This window comes from Pongo abelii, chromosome 3, assembly GCF_028885655.2.
Source record: "Pongo abelii isolate AG06213 chromosome 3, NHGRI_mPonAbe1-v2.0_pri, whole genome shotgun sequence".
Taxonomy (NCBI): Eukaryota; Metazoa; Chordata; class Mammalia; order Primates; family Hominidae; genus Pongo; species Pongo abelii.
In genome coordinates, this window is record NC_071988.2 from 16,619,753 (window position 1) to 16,640,139 (window position 20,387).

The 20,387-nt window shown below is 44.8% G+C and overlaps 1 protein-coding gene across 1 annotated transcript in view; it reads left to right on the top strand.

Annotated features, from left to right (window-relative positions):
- The first annotated feature begins 586 nt into the window (after positions 1 to 586).
- The window catches only part of LAP3 (leucine aminopeptidase 3), a 30,358-nt gene continuing 10,557 nt past the window's right edge, over positions 587 to 20,387 (top strand). The window contains exons 1-9 of the mRNA XM_002814625.5: positions 587 to 932; positions 3,162 to 3,277; positions 5,115 to 5,169; positions 5,640 to 5,745; positions 6,836 to 6,995; positions 8,326 to 8,490; positions 12,175 to 12,333; positions 18,454 to 18,578; positions 20,083 to 20,171. Of these exons, the coding sequence (XP_002814671.3) occupies positions 831 to 932; positions 3,162 to 3,277; positions 5,115 to 5,169; positions 5,640 to 5,745; positions 6,836 to 6,995; positions 8,326 to 8,490; positions 12,175 to 12,333; positions 18,454 to 18,578; positions 20,083 to 20,171 (1,077 nt within the window). The 5' untranslated portion in view covers positions 587 to 830. The remainder of the gene's footprint in view (positions 933 to 3,161; positions 3,278 to 5,114; positions 5,170 to 5,639; positions 5,746 to 6,835; positions 6,996 to 8,325; positions 8,491 to 12,174; positions 12,334 to 18,453; positions 18,579 to 20,082; positions 20,172 to 20,387) is intronic.

Here is a 20,387-nt window from a genome sequence, read left to right on the forward strand (position 1 = left end):
GTCCCTGCTACTAGGGAGGCTGAAGCAGGAGAATCTCTTGAACCCAGGAGGTGGAGGTTGCAGTGAGCAGAGATCGCGCCACTGCACTCCAGCCAGGACTACAAGAGCGAGACTCCGCCTCAAAAAAAAAAAAAAACCCAAAACAACAAAAAAAACACAAAGATTAGCTGGGCATGGTGGCGGGCGCCCGTAATCCCAGCTACTCGGGAGGATGGGGCAGGAGAATCGTTAGAACTAGGGAGCCGGAGATTGCAGTGAGCCGAGATCGCTCCATTGCACTCCAACCTGGGCGACAGAGCGAGACTCCGACTCAAAAAAACAAAACAAACAAACAAACGAAAACTCAGTAGGAGTGTCTTCACTATGCAGTCGTCTATTCAGCAACCTTGACAGCAAGCTCTGGCACTCAGTTCTTATTTCCCGTGAGTTGCCCAGCGCTCCGCCCACGCCCTCTTGCAGAGCTCGCCCCGCCTCCTCCCCACCCATCATGTGACGTCACCCATCGGTCCCGCCCCTCTACCTCGCGTTTGTCTGGGGATTGTAAACCGCGTCCGGAAGCCCCGCCTTTTCGCCCCCGCCCGCATGCGCACGCGCACACGAATGCGGGCACACCCCTGAGTCCCCTCCACAGCCGCGGGTTGGTCCCAAGGGTCCAGTCGGCCTGTGCTGCCCACCCGCCCCGCCCCCTAGACGCACGTCCGCTCGCCCGGCGCCCGAGCCAGTCCGCGCGCGCGCCGTCGGCGCCCCGAAAGCCCCGCCCCCAGGCGCGCGCCCGCCCACCGCTCTCCACGTGCTCGCTGGAGGGCGGTGCGAGGGGCCGAGCCGACAAGATGTTCTTGCTGCCTCTTCCGGCTGCGGGGCTAGTCGTCGTCCGACGTCTGGCCGTGAGACGTTTCGGGAGCTGGAGTCTCTCCACCGCAGACATGACGAAGGTGAGAGGCGGCGGCTCACTCCCGGTCCGCCGCTGGGGCCCTGCCCGTGGGTGACTGGGGCTGCGGGGCTGGTCGAAGTCGGGGTGTGCGGGGCGCCCAAGCCAAGTTGCAAAAATCAGTTTAAAAGAAAAATTCTCTCCTTGCGGGGATCGGCCTAGGCCGCTGAGGACCCCAGCGGTCGTATTGAGGGCGCGATTCCCCTGCTCGGGGCTAGGGGGTGATGGCTGTAGCCGCCCTTTACCCGGCTCCGCTCGGCCGCGCACTTGCTCCAGTCGTCACCCGCGGTCCTGGCAATAACCTGGGGAAAGACGCGGCGGTGGGGCTCCCACCCGAGCTTGGAGGAAGCCCGAGTTTGCCAAGGTGAAAGGGTTTCTGAGGTCCCAGAGTCACAGGGCTCCTTCCCTCGCGGAAGTGAAAGGTCAGGGAGTTAAGTGGCTTGGAAGGGTTTCTAGAGGAAAAGCATGCCTCTCTAGAGAAAAGGGCTTTGCGGAGAGACCCACGTTTCCCAGCATTAAGAGCATCTTCCAGAAGAAAAGTGAACTCCAAAAAATTACGAAGGTCGCTCTTCAGATGTGAAGGATCTGCAAAGGGAATGGCTCTCGGAACCAGCACAAGCTTGGGAGTCATGCCTGAGCACCAGAAAGAGATGACTGTCCCTGCAGAAGAACGTTCTAGGTGGAGCTTAAGCTCCAGTCTCCTGCAGGTATCTCAGTGGCCGAGGGACCAGTCGCCTAACCAGTGCTGTCTCCAGTACTGTGCCACAGCCTACCCAGATAACAGTTGCCCAGTTGGCTCCATTGATTCCCGGGGAGTGAACAATCTTAGGAAAGTTAGAACCTGGCAGAGTTACCAACGCCAAGGAAGACTGTTTTCTTTGGTGGAAAAGTGTCTGTGTGGTTTTGTGGAAAGACCAACTGCTGGGCGGGAAGACATCTGGATTCTCACTTAGTCCTACCACACAGGAGCTCCTGTGTCAAACTAGGTTTCAGTTTCCCTATTGGTCAAGGGGGATAAGACTACTTGTTCTTTCCACCTCACAGAGTTGCCATTAGGCAGACAAAACATTTTTAAAGTCATACATTGCCGTGCAAAAGTAAATACTAAGTATTACTAGGTTTGCTTCCTCACTTCTGGTATTTGAGACCTGAGACTTGTGAAGGAGATGAAGGGAGTGAGCCGCTCAGTGCTTAGCAGAATGCTTCTACCCTCCCTAGGAAGTTGGTGCTTCTCTTACAGCCTCTGTGTTGACCACAGTCCTTACGTGGCACCAGTCCTTATGATGGGAGGCACAGCCATTGGCTTGACTGGAACGGCATCCTAGAATATCTGGGATTTGCACTTGAGGATTGTAGGGGAGGAAAATCTTCTTTCTATCCTCCTAGGTTCTGTGGCTGGGCCTAAGAAAACTGACATAAGATGTATTAATAAGAGAAAAGGATACAGATTTTATTTACTATTTTTACGTGTACACAGGAGTCTGCAAGAGGAAAATGAAGACCTGAAGAAGTGTTGGGCCCAAAAGCTTGTATACCTTTTTAAACAAAGAACAATGCATTGTGGGGGTGTGACAAGACAAAGGGGCTTGGGTTAGTAAATTGTAGAATAATGACTAGGAAATCATATGGGGGTAACTAATAGAAGATAAGGGTGAGTTCAGTAGGTTTATTTGTGCAGGTCCATTTTGGTGTTGACTTGCAGTTTCTGGTGATAAGAATGTTCTCCTTTTCCTGGTACAGGGAGATCACCTTTCTCATGGGAATTTGTATGACCTGCTTTTAGGGAGAAAGGGAGGTCAGAGAGTACTTCTGCACCTGCTGTTTCTCAAGCGCCTTTAGCTCAAAATAACCAATGTGCCAAAGCAGTATATTTTGGAGTGGCATGTTCTGAATCCTTTCAGGGTCTAACTTGGTGACAAATGGATTTTTCTTAAACAAAACATCTTTCTGCTTTATTTGAAAGTGAAGCTGTCTCCTGGGAGTGAGCACAAAAACCCAGGGCAATGTCCAGGACGGGCAGTGATGGGTCTTGCTTTGGCAGGAATCTGAAACACTTGGGCAGGTGCACATGTAGCTGACCCCAGCACCTGCTTCTTTTTTTGCTTTCTTCTCTCTGTGGGGAGGACACGGTTTGGGTGGAATTATTTGTTGCTTCTAGAATGTGGGGACTCCTGAGCCTCTCTAAGGGATCTATTCTAATTCTATTATATTTATATTTTTGGCTTATTTCCAGGGCCTTGTTTTAGGAATCTATTCCAAAGAAAAAGAAGATGATGTGCCACAGTTCACAAGTGCAGGAGAGAATTTTGATAAATTGTTAGCTGGAAAGCTGAGAGAGACTTTGAACATGTAAGTGTTGCTTGTGGGCTCTAGTTCTTAAAGTGCCCCCAAATCAAAACAGTATTTTTTCTTTCTTTTCTTTTTTGAAACAGAGTCTTGCTCTGTTGCCCAGGCTGGAGTGCAGTGGTACCATCTTGACTCACTTCAACCTCTGCCTCCTGGGTTCAAGTGGTTCTTGTGCCTCAGACACCTAAGTATCTGGGATCACAGGCATGCCCCACCACTCCCGGCTTTTATATATATATATATATATTTTTTTTTTTTTTTTTTTTTTTTTTTTGTAGTAGAGATGGGTTTCACCGTTGTTGGCCAGGCTGGTGTTGAACCCCTGGCCTCAAGTGATCTGCCTGCCTCGGCCTCCCAAAGTGCTGGGATTACAGGTGTGAGCCACTGTGCCAGGCCAAGAATATTTTTCTATGCCTTTTTGTCAGAAGAGACAATGCCAGGAAGTGCTCTGGCCAGAAGCAGAAGTGAAAGCATGTGTCTTTGGAATGCACTTTGCTACTTTTTGTTTCAGTATGGATGGGTCTGCAGTTCTGGGAAGTTAGGCCATTTCCAGCCCAATCACAAATCTATTGTGAAAGACTGATCCAGAATAATCTGGAAAGTACCAGATTTCCTCAGCCCACCCTCCTGGCTCAAATTCACTTTCCCCACCCTCTTCCTCTCAGCTGCCTTCCCACCAGCCTCTCTACTTCTTTTAACTGTCCTTTTCTTGTGAGAGACAGCAGGATCCCTAGGATAGTTAATAGCAGCCTAAGGGTTTTGCTCTTTTATTGCATGCCTGAAGTTTCAAGGGCTTCTCAAAATTTAAAATATCTGTGAATCACCTGGGGATATAGTTAAAATACAAAAAGTCTCCATGGGGCTGGAGATCCTGACAGTAGGGAAACATTGTAACTGCACGCTATATTTGGCAGACATAGAAGTATCCATGTAAACCACTGCAACTATGTATTATTCAGATTATAGATAGCCTATTAGAACCTAATAGATGCAGTCTAATAATTATAGTAACTAATCATCAGTTAAGACAATTTGTATCTCCTCTCAATTTTTTATCAGTTCTTGTAGTACACAGAGCATTCTCAAGTGCATTGATTAATTCATTAATCCAAAAGCTAACCTGTGAGTACAGAACGCCTGCCTTCCTAATGGATGGCTGTCAGCTGCATTCCAGAGCATCTGTGCTACGGGCCTCTTATAGTCATGGATCTGTTTTGTTTGGAAATTGCCCAGGATAGTCAGTATCCGGTTCGGGTATCCAGTCTGTGGAGAAACCACATAGATATACAACCTCCAAGCCAAATACCACTTAGATTACTGCAGTGTTTTTGGTGTCTTTTGTCTTTTATTGAAAAAGGTTTGAGATTCATTCGGTTCAGCGTCAATCAGTGCTCAGATGCCTTGTGCAGCTGTAGCATTGCTTTCCATTGTTTTTAAATATGTTTGTGTTCGATCTAATCTGAAAGTTTGTATAATAGTTTTTGAGCTAGAATTAGAAAGGCTACACCTAAGAAATCTGGGCTGGGTGCGGTAGATCAGCAGTGTAATCTGTATTACACCTGTAATCCCAGCATCTTGGGAGGCTGAGGTGGGAGGATTGCTTGAGCCTAGGAGTTTGCGACCAGCCTAGGCAACATAATGAGACCCTGTCTCTATTAAAAAAAGAAAGAAAGAAAGAAATCTGGCTTGAGAGCATTCTGTATTTGGATAAAAACATAAGTGAAAAAGACCATGGAAGCAGTTAGCAGAATAGTGTGATAATGCTGAGTATGTAAGTGTGCCTTCCCAAGTGAGCCGAGCAAACTGCTTGTTTTAAAAAGACTATTTCCTCTTGTTTTAGATCTGGACCACCTCTGAAGGCAGGCAAGACTCGAACCTTTTATGGTCTGCATCAGGTATGAGAAGAACATGATCATTTGGTAAACCTTCAGTGAGCACCTACTGTATACCAAGTATTGGGGCTGTCTAGTCATACTAAACATTTTGTGTTGGATTGTATGATTTTATTCCAGTATTAAGCAGAAACATTTAAGATTAAGAGGTGAATTGCTGTCAAAAAGTACTGCCTATCTTATATTCCTCAATCTGAAGGCTTTCTTTATCCGGTCGTGGCTCTGGCTTACATAGAATTATTTGCAAGAGTATCCTCACTCTGCCTCTCAAACATAGAAGTTATAAAATTTTGCCAGGACACAAAGGTTTAAAGAAAAAAAAGCCACAACCAAATTTCACCATGAGTTTAGCCCTGTTGCTGCAGTTAAGGTAATTGTGTGGGAGCTCAGTGAGTCTCCACACGTAGAATTCCTTGCTGGAAATGAATGCTTGAAAGAAATAAAGTGGTTGATTTGGTGTATCTGTGGGACAGGACTTCCCCAGCGTGGTGCTAGTTGGCCTCGGCAAAAAGGCAGCTGGAATCGACGAACAGGAAAACTGGCATGAAGGCAAAGAAAACATCAGAGCTGCTGTTGCAGGTTATTTCACTTTTTAAGTTTAAAGAATCCTACGGATCCACTCTTTATGATGACCTCTCTTTCCCCCTTTTTGTCCTTTTACCAGTCGCCACCCCTTACCACGTTCACGCAGAAATAATTCATCTTAACAAAAATTGAGTTCCTCTTGCTGAATATGGTTGGCCTTATGATAAATACAGAAGGTTAGCTAATGGAATTTTATTTTTAATATATCTATATCTTGTTTGGGTGTTTTACTACCATTTGTTCGCTCTTGTCATATTAGAGCTGTGTTTTCCCAGAACCTGTAGTGTATAGATTTTTTGTAATGCCACCCTGATGCTTCCTGACTTTTAAATAACACAGAGTCATCAGATTTTACAAATAAAGAGACCAAGGAAGCAAAGCGTGGCGTGCTTGTTTATCACTAGCCAAAGGTGTTTGCCTGTCCCAGTATGTCCCAGGCAGAGGCCATTGAGTCACTTAGCGTTAAGCAGCAGGACGGGCCTAATACTGTCAAGAGCCGTGATTAAAGATGCTTTGGAAAACATTTCTGAAACAGTGATAATTGGCTTGATTACTCTTTAGGCCTGCGTATATTATAAATGCTCATTAACTTTACTTCAGATATCATTGAAGTGGTTATTTAATAACTTTTGAGAGTTTTTGCTGACCTGATCTTAATAAAATGCTGTGTTAATAATGGAGTTTGCTCAGTTGCTTGGATATAATTTCAGCGTCATCATTTCCCTGTCATTTTTAATCAGAGAAGCTCTTGGCAATTGGGAAGCTTCATCAGGAAATCACAGTGTTTCAGAAATAATCCTAGGAATAATTGCCACTTCCTGAGAGCCTGTACTGCTCCAGGAGGAGCTGTTCATTCTCTCCATCAGCCTGTCCTCACCACCACCTGGGAGTGAGGTGCTTGCTATAAAATGCACTCATGTCTTCATTTTACAGAAGAGGAAATGAGGCTCAGAACATTTGGGTATCAGGGCTGGGATTTGAACCCCAGGGCTGTTTTCTCAGCACATCACACCATGCCTCTGCTGTCTGCTCTTTGAGTTGTCTTGGACTGACTCCAGTTTTCTGATTCCTCTGTCCTTTCAAGCGGGGTGCAGGCAGATTCAAGACCTGGAGCTCTCTTCTGTGGAGGTGGATCCCTGTGGAGACGCTCAGGCTGCTGCGGAGGGAGCGGTGCTTGGTCTCTATGAATACGATGACCTAAAGCAAAAAAAGAAGGTGGCCGTGTCGGCAAAGCTCTATGGAAGGTGATGGAAACAAATTAGGAGGAGGGTGGTGGTCCCTGGCATTCTGACAGCCTGGCTTTTGGGATATGAGCTGCCTGCTTTTCAGCGCCACCCACAGCTGCATGGCTTGGCTGTGACCTCCCCATTGCCTCAGCCATTTTAATAATGTGGTCAAAATTAAGCCCAAGCTCTGCTCCTGGCTCTCGGCATATGTCTGATTCCCCCATGACTCCCTGACCCCTCCCTGCTCTGATTACAAGGAAGCCATAACCAGGTAGCTCTTACCTGAGAGAGAGGAAAGACATGACAGACATATCCCACAGGTTTCAACACAGATGATATTCATTCATTTACCTGGCACCTGCTGGACTTGTGCTAAACGCAAGCACCACACAGATGAAGAGATCCTCTGGATGCTTGGTCCTTGCCCTTGTGGGCTAGTGGGGGTCCCTGCCATCAGGAATAAATAAGATGAGACCTTCAGCAAATGGTGCCAAGCACAGTGGGGGCCCTGGCACTGGCCAAGGGTTGGCAGCTGTGGGGAGTTGGGGGAGTGTGGGCTCTGCAGCCAGTCAGCATGGGCTTAAGTCCTGGCTCCACCACTTGACTCACTGGGGGACTTTGCTGGTTACGTGACTGAAATCTCTGTGCTTCATTTTCTGCATTTGTTTAGTAGAGTTGTAATACCGATTTCATGGGGTTTGTGTCATCATCCAAAAGAGCACATCAAGTAGGGGGCACGTGGCAGGCCTTCTAGGCTATCTACTGTTACTCACCCACCTCTGTGCTGCCACAGGAAGAGCCAGGGTTGTGAAACACGTGCCTGTATCCTTTCTCTTCTAAAGCTGGTCCTGCTTATGGATGGGTTGGAATTTGGAGCCCCGACTTAGGTAAAAGAAAGCAAAAAGGTCTTCAGTTGCCACGTTAGAGCCATTGCCATACGCTTCCTTTGCAGTTAGCACTTGGGGCTGCAGCATTCCTGATACAGTGAAGGAGAACAAAACGGGCCTTTCTGTGGAAGCCTCTTCTCTTCATTTATGTGGTAGATTTAGAGCTTCAAAGACCCCACAGCACAGGCCCTTTTTCATGTAGCTGAGGATTCCGAAGGGAAGTGCCTGACCGGATACCCTCTGGTTCTGCTCTGCGTGGCCATGTTTTCTAGCTCTTTGCACCATACCATCTGCTGCCCTGGGTCAGATCACAAAAAATGAATCCAGGTCCTGTGTGCCAATCGCTTTTAATTTGTAGTCTTCCTCTTTTGTTTTCTGTAAGGTAAGAGTGTCTCCTAGTTGGCAGGCAGTCAGCGTTCTTGAGAGGTTGTTTGACAGTCACTTTATCTTTCTTCTGCCAGTGGGGATCAGGAGGCCTGGCAGAAAGGAGTCCTGTTTGCTTCTGGGCAGAACTTGGCACGCCAATTGATGGAGACGCCAGCCAATGAGATGACGCCAACCAGATTTGCCGAAATTATTGAGAAGAATCTCAAAAGTGCTAGTAGTAAAACCGAGGTCCATATCAGGTAATTCAGGATTGTGTCACAGACTCGAGATGTTATAGCCAGAAGGAGCCCTTGAGATCCTAAAATCCAGCTCCCTCACTTTTTAGAGGAATAACTTGAGACCAGAGATTTGAGATGACCCACTTGGGTCCACATGGGGAGCTGGAATAGAGCTGAGTTTGAGGTTCTTTCTATCTTTCCTTGCCTTTGAGAGAGATAGTGCCATGATATACTATGTACGTGTATATTTCATAACCGTGTTATTCAGACACAATTAACATACCATACAATTCACCAATGCAAAGTGTGCAATTCAATGATTTTTTTTTTTTTTTTTTTTTTTTTTTTTGAGACAAGGTTTTGCTCTGTTGCCCAGGCTGGAGGGCAGAGGCGTGAACATGGGCTCAAATTCCTGGGCTCAGGCCTCCCAACCCAGCCTCCTGAATAGCTGGGATTACAGGTGTGTGCCACCATGCCCAGCTAATTTCTTAATTTTTTGTAGAGATGGGTCTCCCGCTGTGTTGCCCAGGCTGGTCTTAAACTCCTGGGCTGAAGCAATCTCGCCTTTTCCTCCTCAAGTGCTGAGATTACAGCCATTACCCCCCCATGCGGCCTAATATTTAGAATATTCACAGAGTTGTGCTACCATGACCACAATCAATTTTAGAACATTTTCATAATCCCCAAAAGAAACCCTATACCATTAGCAGTTACTCCCTGTTTCCCATTCCCTAAAGCCATCAGGGGATGGACACTTTGGTTGTTTTTACCTTTTATTTCTTTTTGGTATATGCCTAGGAGTTGAATTGCTGAATCAAATGGTAGCTCTGTTTAATTTTTTGAGGAACTTAACATGGTTTATTTTGGTGAATTATTCCTATCTTCACTTTTGGACACAAATGAAGAACACAGCATGCCTAACTAGACATGGGATGAGAATTTCTGCCGCATAGATTCCCTTAGCCTAGACTCCAGCATTGGTGCTCCCAGGTGTCTCTGAGTGCTGTGTCAGTGGGAGGCTGTTGGAGCTGAAAGCCTGCTCGTCCAGTTCCGTTGCTCTCTTGGGATCTCCAGCCCTTTAAGCAAACCAACTCTGAGCATTTGGGAATTTATAATTAAAACAAATCAACAGATATTTGTTTGTCCTAAAGAATTCTTTATTGTCAAAGTTGTTTCCCAAGGGTACTTCCATTTAAAAGAATTCTTTAGTACTTAATTGTGATTAGAGTTCGTGTTTTTCAGGAAAGCATCTGTGGTTTAGACAGAGTGAAGAAAAATTAATAGTCTATAGAAAGCACAGTACTTAGAGCTTGATAAAATTTCTGGAATGGTGAGTATATGTTTAATCTATAGCAATGTTTAGGTTCTATAAAAGTATCTTTTTGGTCACCAAATAGTGGTTATGACAGCCCCTCTGGTGTGCCTGGAATTTGTCATACAAAGATGCATGACAGTGGTCCTTGGCCTTGCAGAAAGTGAGGATGTTGTAAGAAGGAATAGGGAGGTAAATGGGGTTTACAGAGGGTGCTGCAGGATCAGAGGGACGAGGGGGACTGCCAAAGAATATGGAGCTGCTGGTGCGATTGTGCACGCCTCTATTTGCAGCTACTCAAGAGGCAGGCAGGAGGGTCAGTCAAGTCCAGAAGTTCAAGGCTAGCCTAGGGAACATAGCAAGACCTATCTCTAAAATAAAAATTTTAATAAGAATATGGAGTCTAGGCCAGGCATGGTGGCTCATGACTGTAATCCCAGCACTTTGGGAGGCTGAGGCAGGTGGATCACTTGAGGTCAGGAGTTCGAGACCAGCCTGGCCAACATGGTGAAACACCATCTCTACTAAAAGTACAAAACTTAGCTGGGAGTGGTGGTGTGTGCCTGTGATCCCAGCTACTTAGGAAGCTGAGGCACAAGAATCGCTTGAATCTGGGAGATAGAGGTTGCAGTGAGCTGAGATCGCACCACTGCACTCCAGCCTGGGCGACAGAGAGACACTGTGTCTCAAAAAAAGACTGGAGCCTAAGGAGAGTCCTGCAGGTTGCTTAGAAGTTACAGTACAAGAGAGTGGGGCAGGACAGTTCAGGTGAGGAAGCTGCAAGACTTGTAGCCGAGCAAAGGGAAAAGAGTTCAGCAGAGACCAGGCAGGACGCATGGGGTGGGGTATGACTCATTAAACTGAGACATAGCTGCGCTAAGCACTCTCCATTGTAGGTTGGTGTATATCAAAGAAACACAGGCAGTTCTTCCACAAGGGCAGGACTTTAATCAGACATCAAGTACTGAGTTAATGATTTAAAATGCCCACATTGCACAGCCTTGTTTTTTTGTTTTTTTGAAGTGGTTTTTAAAACTGTTTTATCTTCCGATTTAAGATTTTTTTCCCTTTGAAGTGTGCTGGTCATCCCACCATGATGCAGTCCTAGTTTAATCATTTTAACAAGTGGATGGCAAATGCCGGAGGAGCATTCCTTGGCTGTGGTTGTTGCTGGTCTGCAGGAGGATAGGATTTCTTTCTTGGCCTAGTTACTGTGGCCAGAAATCAATACAAAGCCCTTTTGTGCTTCCAGCCTAGAAAGAAGAGCAATATGGCATCAGTTTTCTAGTTTGAACTAAGGACTGTTTCCATTCTGCTACCACACTGATCCCATGTTTATTAGGTAAGAACTAACTAGTTTTCTCACTTAAATCAAAGATGCATCAAGCTACAGTTGAAACTGAGAAACAGTGTGTGACAACATTAAAAAGATAGAATTCAACAGTTCTTAAAAAGCAAATAAATAGGATTTTTTTTTCCAGTCATCGGAATATAGTTTTGGTTTGCTGTTTGTTGGTTGATTTTTTTTTTTTCATTTTTAGAAATAAAGCAATGGATCCCTTACCTATCTTTAAGCACTCTTTGTGGTCTCAGAGCCTATTGCTAATTTTATTTTTTTAAGAGACAGGGTGTTGCTATGTTGCCCAGGTTGAGTGCTGTGGTGAGATCGTGGCTCACTGCAGCCTTGACCTCTAGGGCTCAAGCAAGTCTCCTGTCTTAGCCTCTGCAGTAGCTAGGACAACAGGCATGCACCGATATGCCTGGCTAATTTTTTCTTTTTTTTTTTTTCTGTAGAGACCAGGTCTCAACTTGTTGCCTAGGCTGGTCTCAAATTTCTATCCTCAAGTGATCCTCCTTCATTGTTCTCTAAGTTCATCTTTATTGTATCTTACCTTATTTGTTTTAGAGACAGTTTCACTTTTTTGCCCAGGCTGGTTTCAGACTCCTCAGCTGAAGCAATTCTCTCACCTCAGCCTCCCAAAGTGCTGGGATTACAGGCATGAGCCACCGCACCTGGCCTTCTAACTTCATCTTTAAATTAAAATTGTAGAAATATCTGAGTAGATTGGAGGGAGGAAATTAATTATATAGACTGTAGACTATTAGTTGACATTGTATTAGGTACCACACATGACTTCTCTTAGTAACTCAATAATCTTTTGATGAAAGAGTTACAGACCTCATTTTATAGATGAGGAAATAGGCTTAGAATCAAGTGACTTGCCCAGGAATATACAGAAAGCAAATAATAGGACTTGATAATTGAAACCTTAATGTGTGTATACTTTAAGAGTTTGTATATTATACTTTTTCACACACTGTGATGAGCTTTTTCTGTTATTTTGAAATAAAGGTAACAGTATATTTACTTTTTCCCTCTTTCTACCCTATAGACCCAAGTCTTGGATTGAGGAACAGGCAATGGGATCATTCCTCAGTGTGGCCAAAGGATCTGACGAGCCCCCAGTCTTCTTGGAAATTCACTACAAAGGCAGCCCCAATGCAAACGAACCACCCCTGGTGTTTGTTGGGAAAGGAATTACCTTTGACAGGTATTTTTTATGGTGTCCATGCTTTGTATTTTGGTGAATTATTTGTATGCAGTTAAATTACTTGGTTATAGGGTTTTTTGGTTTGATTTTTTTTTTTTTTTTTGAGGCAGTCTCACCCTGTCTCCCAGGCTAGAGTACAGTGGCGTGATCTTGGCTCACTGCAGCCTCTGCCTCCCAGGCTCAAGCAATCCTTGTGCCTCAGCCTCCCAAGTAGCTGGGATTACAGGCGTGCACCACCACACCCAGCTAATTTTTGCATTTTTAGTGGAGATGGTGTTTCGCCGTGTTGGCCAGGATGGTTTTGAACTCTTGGCCTCAAGTGATCCGCCCACCTCAGCCTCCCAAAATGCTGGGATTACAGACATGAGCCACTGTGCCTGGCCGGTTTATAGTTTGATTCAAAAGCATAGTGTTTGGTTGAAGGTTTGCATTACTTTAAATTTATTATGCTACCACCTCTAAAATGCTTAGAATATGTCAGAGACTATCAGGTATTTTGCATGTGTTAGCCCTAACCATACCCCTGTGGGCTAGGTATTGTAGACATTCTCCAGGTAAAGAAACCATGACTCAGAGTTTAAATAATTTGTTCGAAGTCCTATAACTAGTAAGTGGAGTCCAAAGTCAAACTCAGGTGTGTCGTGTCCTTTTTTAAAAAAAAATATAGAGATGAGTTCTCACTGTGTTGCCCAAACTGGTCTTAAACTGCTGTCTCAAGCAATCCTCCCACCTCAGCCTCCCAAAGTGCTGGGGTTATAGTTGTGAGCCATTGTGCTCTGCCTAAAGTGTCTTCAGATTTTTCTGCCATGCACTTTGCTTGTCCTCTGTGACTGTTAAAGATTCTCCACGAGGTTAGTGGTGATGCCCCTGTTTGGATTATGCTGTCTTCCCTTTACTTGCTTCAGATGATTACTTCTTTTAGCTGACCAGTCTAGCTCCCATTAATCTTATTCAACCATAAGTGTTTCTTAGAGTTGGAAACTGTATCTGGTTATTTCAACCACGGAGAGGCTGAACTGAGAAAGACAGTGGAGTTTGGTATTTCCCATGGGAAGCATTTGCCACCAAACACAAGTTTCAGGGATGCCAGCGAGTATGAGGCGTAAAAAGGGCTACTTAGCAAAAAAACTAGGTTAGAGAAACACATGAGGGGTTTCATTTTCATTTTATTTGCTTAACTACAGGACTTCTCAGGGTATAGAATATAGCATTTTCTGTATTTCCTTTTGAGGGAACCCTGATTCCTGGGAATCATATTACCTGGAAACTGCTTTGGAAAATGCTGCTAGAGAACCATACGATGTTGATGTCCCCTTGTACATTTTTGTGCCCTTTCTGGAACACTTCTAGACATAGGAAGCCCCTGTCATTGGCATAGCTTGCTGCCAGTGTGGTCTCCTTGTGTGAGCAGGTCAAAGTGCCTCCTTGTGTCTCCCACCCACTAGTTCACATTTTCTCCTTTAAAGCATTGATCTCCAAATGGTTTTCCTGGTATAGCCCGTCAGTAAAAGATCTTGAGCACGTCCCTTTCAAAGTATGCATGCTTTTTAATAAGTTACATGCATTATACTATTGTACTAAAGTGTATATCATAAAAACAATATTAACAAATACAATTTAGAAAGTTAAACTTTTTTTTTAGTAGAGACGAGGTCTCACTATGTTGCCCAGGCTGGTTTTGAACTTCTGAGCTCAAGCAATCTGCCTGCCTTGGCCTCCCAAAGTGCTGGGATTATAGGTGTGAGCCACCACACCCAGCCTAAACTTTTTTTTTTTTTTTTTTTTTTGAGACGGAATCACACTCTGTTGCCCAGGCTGGAGTGCATTGGTGCAGTCTCGGCTTACTGCAACCTCCACCTCCTTGGTTCAAGTGATTCTCCTGCCTGAGCCTCCCAAGTAGCTGGCATTACAGGTGCCTGCTACCATGCCCGGCTAATTTTTTTTGTATTTTTAGTCCCGAGTAGCTGGGATTACAGGTGTCTGCCACCACGCCTGGCTAATTTTTTTCTATTTTTAGTAGAGATGGGGTTTCACCATGTTGGCCAGGCTGGTCTCAAACTCCTGATCTCATGATCCACCCACCTTGGCCTCCCAAAGTGCTGGGATTACAGGTGTGAGCCACCACACCTGGCCCTAAACTGTTTTTAAATGTTTTGCCAATTGTGACACAAATATTTTTATGCTAAGGGTGAAGTTTATTGTTAATTTAAGTTCACATTTGTACTTTTTGCTGAGAATAAAAAGAAAGAGGCCTAAACCCAAAGGCCTAAACCCAAAGCCTTCTTTGGGTTTAGAGAAGGCTTCCTTGCAGGAGTGTCAGTTTTAGCTGAAGATGTGAAGGATCGGGAGGAATTAGCTCAGGAGAGACTAGGGACAGGCATTCTAGTGCAGGGAAGCATGGTGAAGGCTGCAAGGTGGGAAGAAGCAGGGTAAATTCCTGGTATGGCAAGAGTACTGGTGTGCCTGCACACAGAACGTGATGGAGAGAAGGGGCAAGATATGGCTAGAGAGGTACAAAGAAGCTTGGTTGCTGCGGGCCTGCTTAGATTTTGCACTCTGCTCTAAGAACAGTTGGCCGTAGCTGAAGGGTTTCCACCAAACGGAATGACATGAGATTTATACATACAGTGAAATTCACCCTCTAAGTGGCCAGCTCAATGAGTTTTAACAAATGCATGCACCCGGGTGGGTGCACTGGCATACACCTGTAATCTCAGCTACTTGGGAAGCTGAGGTAGGAGGATTACATGAGCCCAGGAGTTCAAGAGCAGCCTGTGCAACATAGTAAAACACCATCTTTAAATAAATAAACAGATAGATTAGATAGGTAGATAGATTGATTTTAAAAACCAAAGAACAAATGTATACACCTATGCACCGTTCACCACTGTCAAGAAAATACAACATTTTTATCATCCCCCAGAAGTTCCCTTCTACCTTTTTGTAGTCACTCCCCCCTGCCCCTGCTCCAGACAGCCGATCATCTTTCTGTTACTGCAGATTAGTTTTGCCTATTCCGGAAAGTCATATAAATGCAGTCTTTGATGTCTAGCTTCTTTCTTTCAGCATAGTATCTGGGGTTTATCTATGTTGTTGGTCACGTCAGTCATTCTTCCTTTTTATTGCTGAGTAGTGTTCCATTGTATGGAAATGCCAAATTTTGTTTACCCATTCATCTATTGGTGGAAATTTGTGTTGTTTCCAGTTTTAGGCTATTAGGAATAAAGTTAAGAGCATCTGTAAGCCTTTTTGTGGACGTGTTTTCCTTACTCTTGCATAAATACCTAGGAAAACAGCCACTGTGTTGTATAATAACTGTGTGTTTAACTTTTAAGAAACTACCAAATTTTTCCAAAGCGGGTACATTTTCACTTCTACCATCAATGTACAAAGATTCTAATTGTTCTACACCTTCCTCAGTATTTGATATTGTCAGTCTTTATAATTCTAGCTGTACCAGTGAATATACAGTGATCTCTGTTTGTGGTTTAATTTGCATTTCTCTAGTGACTAATGAAGTTGGTCATTTTTTATTTTTATTTTTTGAGACGGAGTCTCGCTCTGTCACCCAGGCTGGAGTGCACCTCGGCTCACTGCACCTCCGCCTCCTGGGTTCAAGCGATTCTCCTGCCTCAGCCTCCCAAGTAGCCGGGACTACAGGCATGCGCCACCATGCCTGGCTAATTTTTGTATCTTTAGTAGAGATGGGTTTTCACCATGTTGGCCAGGCTGGTCTCAAACTCCTGATCTCAAGTGATCTGCCTGCCCCAGCCTCCCAGAGTGCTGGGATACAGGCACGAGCCATCACGCCCAGCCAAAGCTGGGCATTTTTTAATGTGCTTATTGGACATTGGTATATCTTCTGTAGTAAGGTATTCAAATCTTTTGCCCTTTTTTATAGGAGTGTTGGCTTTACAGAATTGTAAGGTTTTTTTTAAAATATATTTCGTTTTAAGTGAGTTTTAGATTTTGAGGCTATGCTTCACTTTGAATCTTTGTGTATGGTGTGAAAAGACCTGGTTTGTTTTTTGTCTTTTTTTTTCCTATGTGGCTATTCATTTACTTCTGCACTGTTTGTTGAAAAGACTGTCCTTTCTCCACTGGACTACCTTGGCACCTCAGGTGGAAATCAGTTGTCCATATAATTGTAGGTCTGCCTCTGGGTTCTGTATCCTTTCACCAGTGCCTGAAGACCAAATATCTTGATTACTGCAGCTTTGAGTAGGCTTGAAATCTAGTCACATGAGTCCTCCAGCTTTGCTCTTCTTTTTCAGAATGACTTTGGCTACATCCTTTGCATTTTCATATACATTTTAGAATCTGCTTGGGTTTTTTTTTTTGAGACAGTGTCTTACTCTGTCGCCCAGGCTGGAGTGCAGTGGTGCAATCTTGGCCCACTGCAGCCTCGACCTCCCTGGGCTCAGGTGATCCTCTCACCTCAACCTCCCGAGTAGCTGGGACTACAGATGCGAATCACTATGCCCAGCTAATTTTTGTATTTTTTATAGAGATGGGGTTTTGCCATGTTGCCCAAGCTGGTCTCGAACTCCTGGGCTCAAGTGATTTGCCTGCCTCAGCCTCCCTAAGTGCTGGGATTACAGGCGTGAGCTACCACACTCAGTGAATCTGCTTGTTTTTTCACACAACAAAACCTACTGAGATTTTGATTGAGATAGATTTTGTGTGTGTGTAAAAGTGTGCTGTCTTTATGGTTAATGAAATAACAGTGGTGAGACTGATACAGAAAGACCCGTTAAGGAGACCTGAGAAACATCCAAATGACAGAGGGTAGTAGCATCAATGAGGGTGGCTGAGTAGAAATGTGGGTGGATTTGAGAGAGACTGAAAAAGTGAGCCAAAGCTGATTGCTGATCTTTAACTGGTGGCTACCTTAGAACCATAGTCATAGGAATTAGAGAGCAGAACTTCCAGAAGAGGCCTGCAGATAAATGTGGCAGGTGGACAGAAGAAAAACTTCAAATGCAACAGCGTGTTCCCTTTGTCCATGGGGTTTTCCCATGTATTTTTCTTGTTTGAGCCAGGGGATCATCTTTAATTCTTAGTGAACATGCCAACCATCTAAGTAACAAGTGCTTCTGAGGTAAGTGAGAATTAGGACTTAATTTGGAAGGAAAGCAGACTTCAGAACAGCAGGCAGACCTCTCTCCAGTGAGCCACCAGGGTACATGAGCAGCAGAGCTCAATTAGAACTCAGAGTCGAAGCCCCTGGCTCTGTGCTTGGCCTGTGAAGCATGTTGCTTCTGGACTCCTGTGGACTGAAAGCAGAAAAACCACTAGCTAGTTAGAAGCCTCTTGGGGTCAGGTAGTTTGGTTTCTTGCTAATTGCAGCCTTATTCAGTTCTCATGTTGAAGTACTGTCTCTCAGCCGTTGAGCCTGTGCCTCATTTAGGTTGTATTTTGCCATCAGCAGGATATAGCACACCTTGTGCAGTGTTGGAAGGAAATGTTAGCCCTCTGTCCTGTCCGTTTCAGAGAAATGCCTCCAGTCATCTCTATGAGCTTATCAGCTTTTCTTAACAGCTCATGACCTTCACGTTCCATAAGTTGATCAATTCATAAAATTTGCTGAATAGACTATGTGGGTGTCAGGAGATAATGAGACAATACAGAGATGGAATTTGCACAGTCTTGATTTTATGATATAGTAATGTTTCCAGTGGCACTGTTTAAATTTCATTCAAGTAGAAATAAAATGAGCTAAAGGCCGGGCCTGATGGCTCAACGCCTGTAATCCCAGCACTTTGGGAGGCCGAGGCTGGCGGATCACGAGGTCAGGAGATCGAGACCATCCTGGCTAACACGGTGAAATCCCGTGTCTACTAAAATCATAAAAAAATTAGCCAGGCATGGTGGCAGCTGGGACTACAGGCACCCGCCACCATGCCCGGCTAATTTTTTTGTATTTTTAGTAGAGACGGGGTTGCACCGTGTTAGCCAGGATGGTTTCGATCTCTCCTGACCTCGTGATCTGCCCGCCTCGGCCTCCCAAAGTGCTGGGATTACAGGCGTGAGCCACCGCGCCCGGATGTACTTTTTAAATAAAGTGATTTTGGGCATCTTCTTTGCTATTAATATTGCACATTGTCCATTTCCCCATAGTGGTGGTATCTCCATCAAGGCTTCTGCAAATATGGACCTCATGAGGGCTGACATGGGAGGAGCTGCAACTATATGCTCAGCCATTGTGTCTGCTGCAAAGCTTAATTTGCCCATTAACATTATAGGTAAGTGGGGCAACGGATTACATCTCATAGAGCTTCTGGATTCCAGCCAGGTGGGAGAACAGAGACAACAGATATGATTTCCCCTAATCTGAAAAGATAAGAAATGATTTTTAAATAGTCATCAAGCAGAAGCTATTTAGCTCAGATAAGTGTTTTACTGTCTGAGCTGATTGAGCTAAATGTATCTTGCAACCAGTGGGCTGTAACTGGAATTGATTGTTTTACTTCTGCAAAAAGTGTTTAGCAGTCAAGGGCGCGTAATGTCAAGTTTGTAGTTGACGTTATGAAATTTGCTCGCTACTTGGGGTGGCAGGATGTTGCTGGCTCATTGACTGATTGCCTCGTAGGATTGTGGCCGGTGAAATGGCACAACACACAGCGCCTAGGACAGAAAAAGTGCTCATTATGTGGCAGTTCTTAGTAATGGAAGATACAAACTCCCAGGCACAGTACTGGGAGTTTGTATAATGGCATTGCTCATACTCATTTCAGAGAGACAGGGAAGGAGGAGAGAGTCTTAGGTTAAATAATAATGCCCTGAGTCACGTCCATTGCACAAGGCAGGTAGAATTGGAATCCGGGTCTCTCAGACATGACCCCCTCCTTCACTATCATAGTCCTTTTTTTTCCTGAACTATTTAAAAGTCAGTTGCAGACATCATGACACGTCCTCTAAGAAAAAGGACATTCTGTGTAATGACAAAACCATTAACTTTTCTGAGGATTAATACAGTAACCTAATTCAAGTTTCCAGTTGTGTATAAAATGTCCATTTTATTTATTTATATTTAGGTTTTTTTGGTTTTTTGGTTTTTTTTGAGATGGAGTTTCGCTCTTGTTGCCCGGGCTGGAGTGCAATGGTGCGATCTTGGCTTACCACAACCTCCACCTCCCGGGTTCAAGTGATTCTTCTGCCTCAGCCTCTCGAGTAGCTGGGATTACAGGCATGCACCACCATGCCTGGTTAATTTTGTATTTTTAGTAGAGACAGGGTTTCTCCATGTTGATCAGGCTGGTCTCGAACTCCTGACCTCAGGCAATCCGCCTGCCTTGGCCTCTCAAAATGCTGGGATTACAGGCATGAGCCACCGTGCCTGGCCTATATTTAGCTTTTAAATCCAGAAACTAATCAAGGACCACACATTGCCGTTGGTGCCCCTTTAGATTTCTTGAGTCTAGACCCTGTTTCTGTTTTCTTCCATGGCATTAGCAGTTTTGAAGGGTCTAGGCTTGTTTCATGATATTCTGCAATTTGTATTTATTTGAATTGCTTCTTGATTAGAATCAAGTTAGACTTCTTTGGGAAGAATGCTACATGGGTGATGTGTACTTCTTGTTGCTGACACATCATGTCAGTTGTGTCATTGGTGATGTTAAATTTGATCAGTTCGTTAAGGTGGCCTTTGTGTCTTGCTTCTCATGGCTCACAGGTGGCCTCTTGTCCCATGGGTGGCATGTTTGGACCCAGCATATACTGTGTGCCTTCATATATTCTTTCCAATAGGTCTGGCCCCTCTTTGTGAAAATATGCCCAGCGGCAAGGCCAACAAGCCGGGGGATGTTGTTAGAGCCAAAAACGGGAAGACCATCCAGGTTTGTAAATGCGAGACACAGCACTCCCCATCCGGCGTTCCTCGGGAATCCCGTCGTGGCCACATAACCACAGCTTGGATGGGTGCAGAGCCCCAGAACCATATTAGGGGAGGGTGCTGTCTTTAGTGCTGGGTAGTCTTTCTTTTCCTTCCCTTTCCTGAAATGGGGTCTCACTGCGTCGCCCAGGCTGTAGTGCAGTGGCATGATCATGTCTCA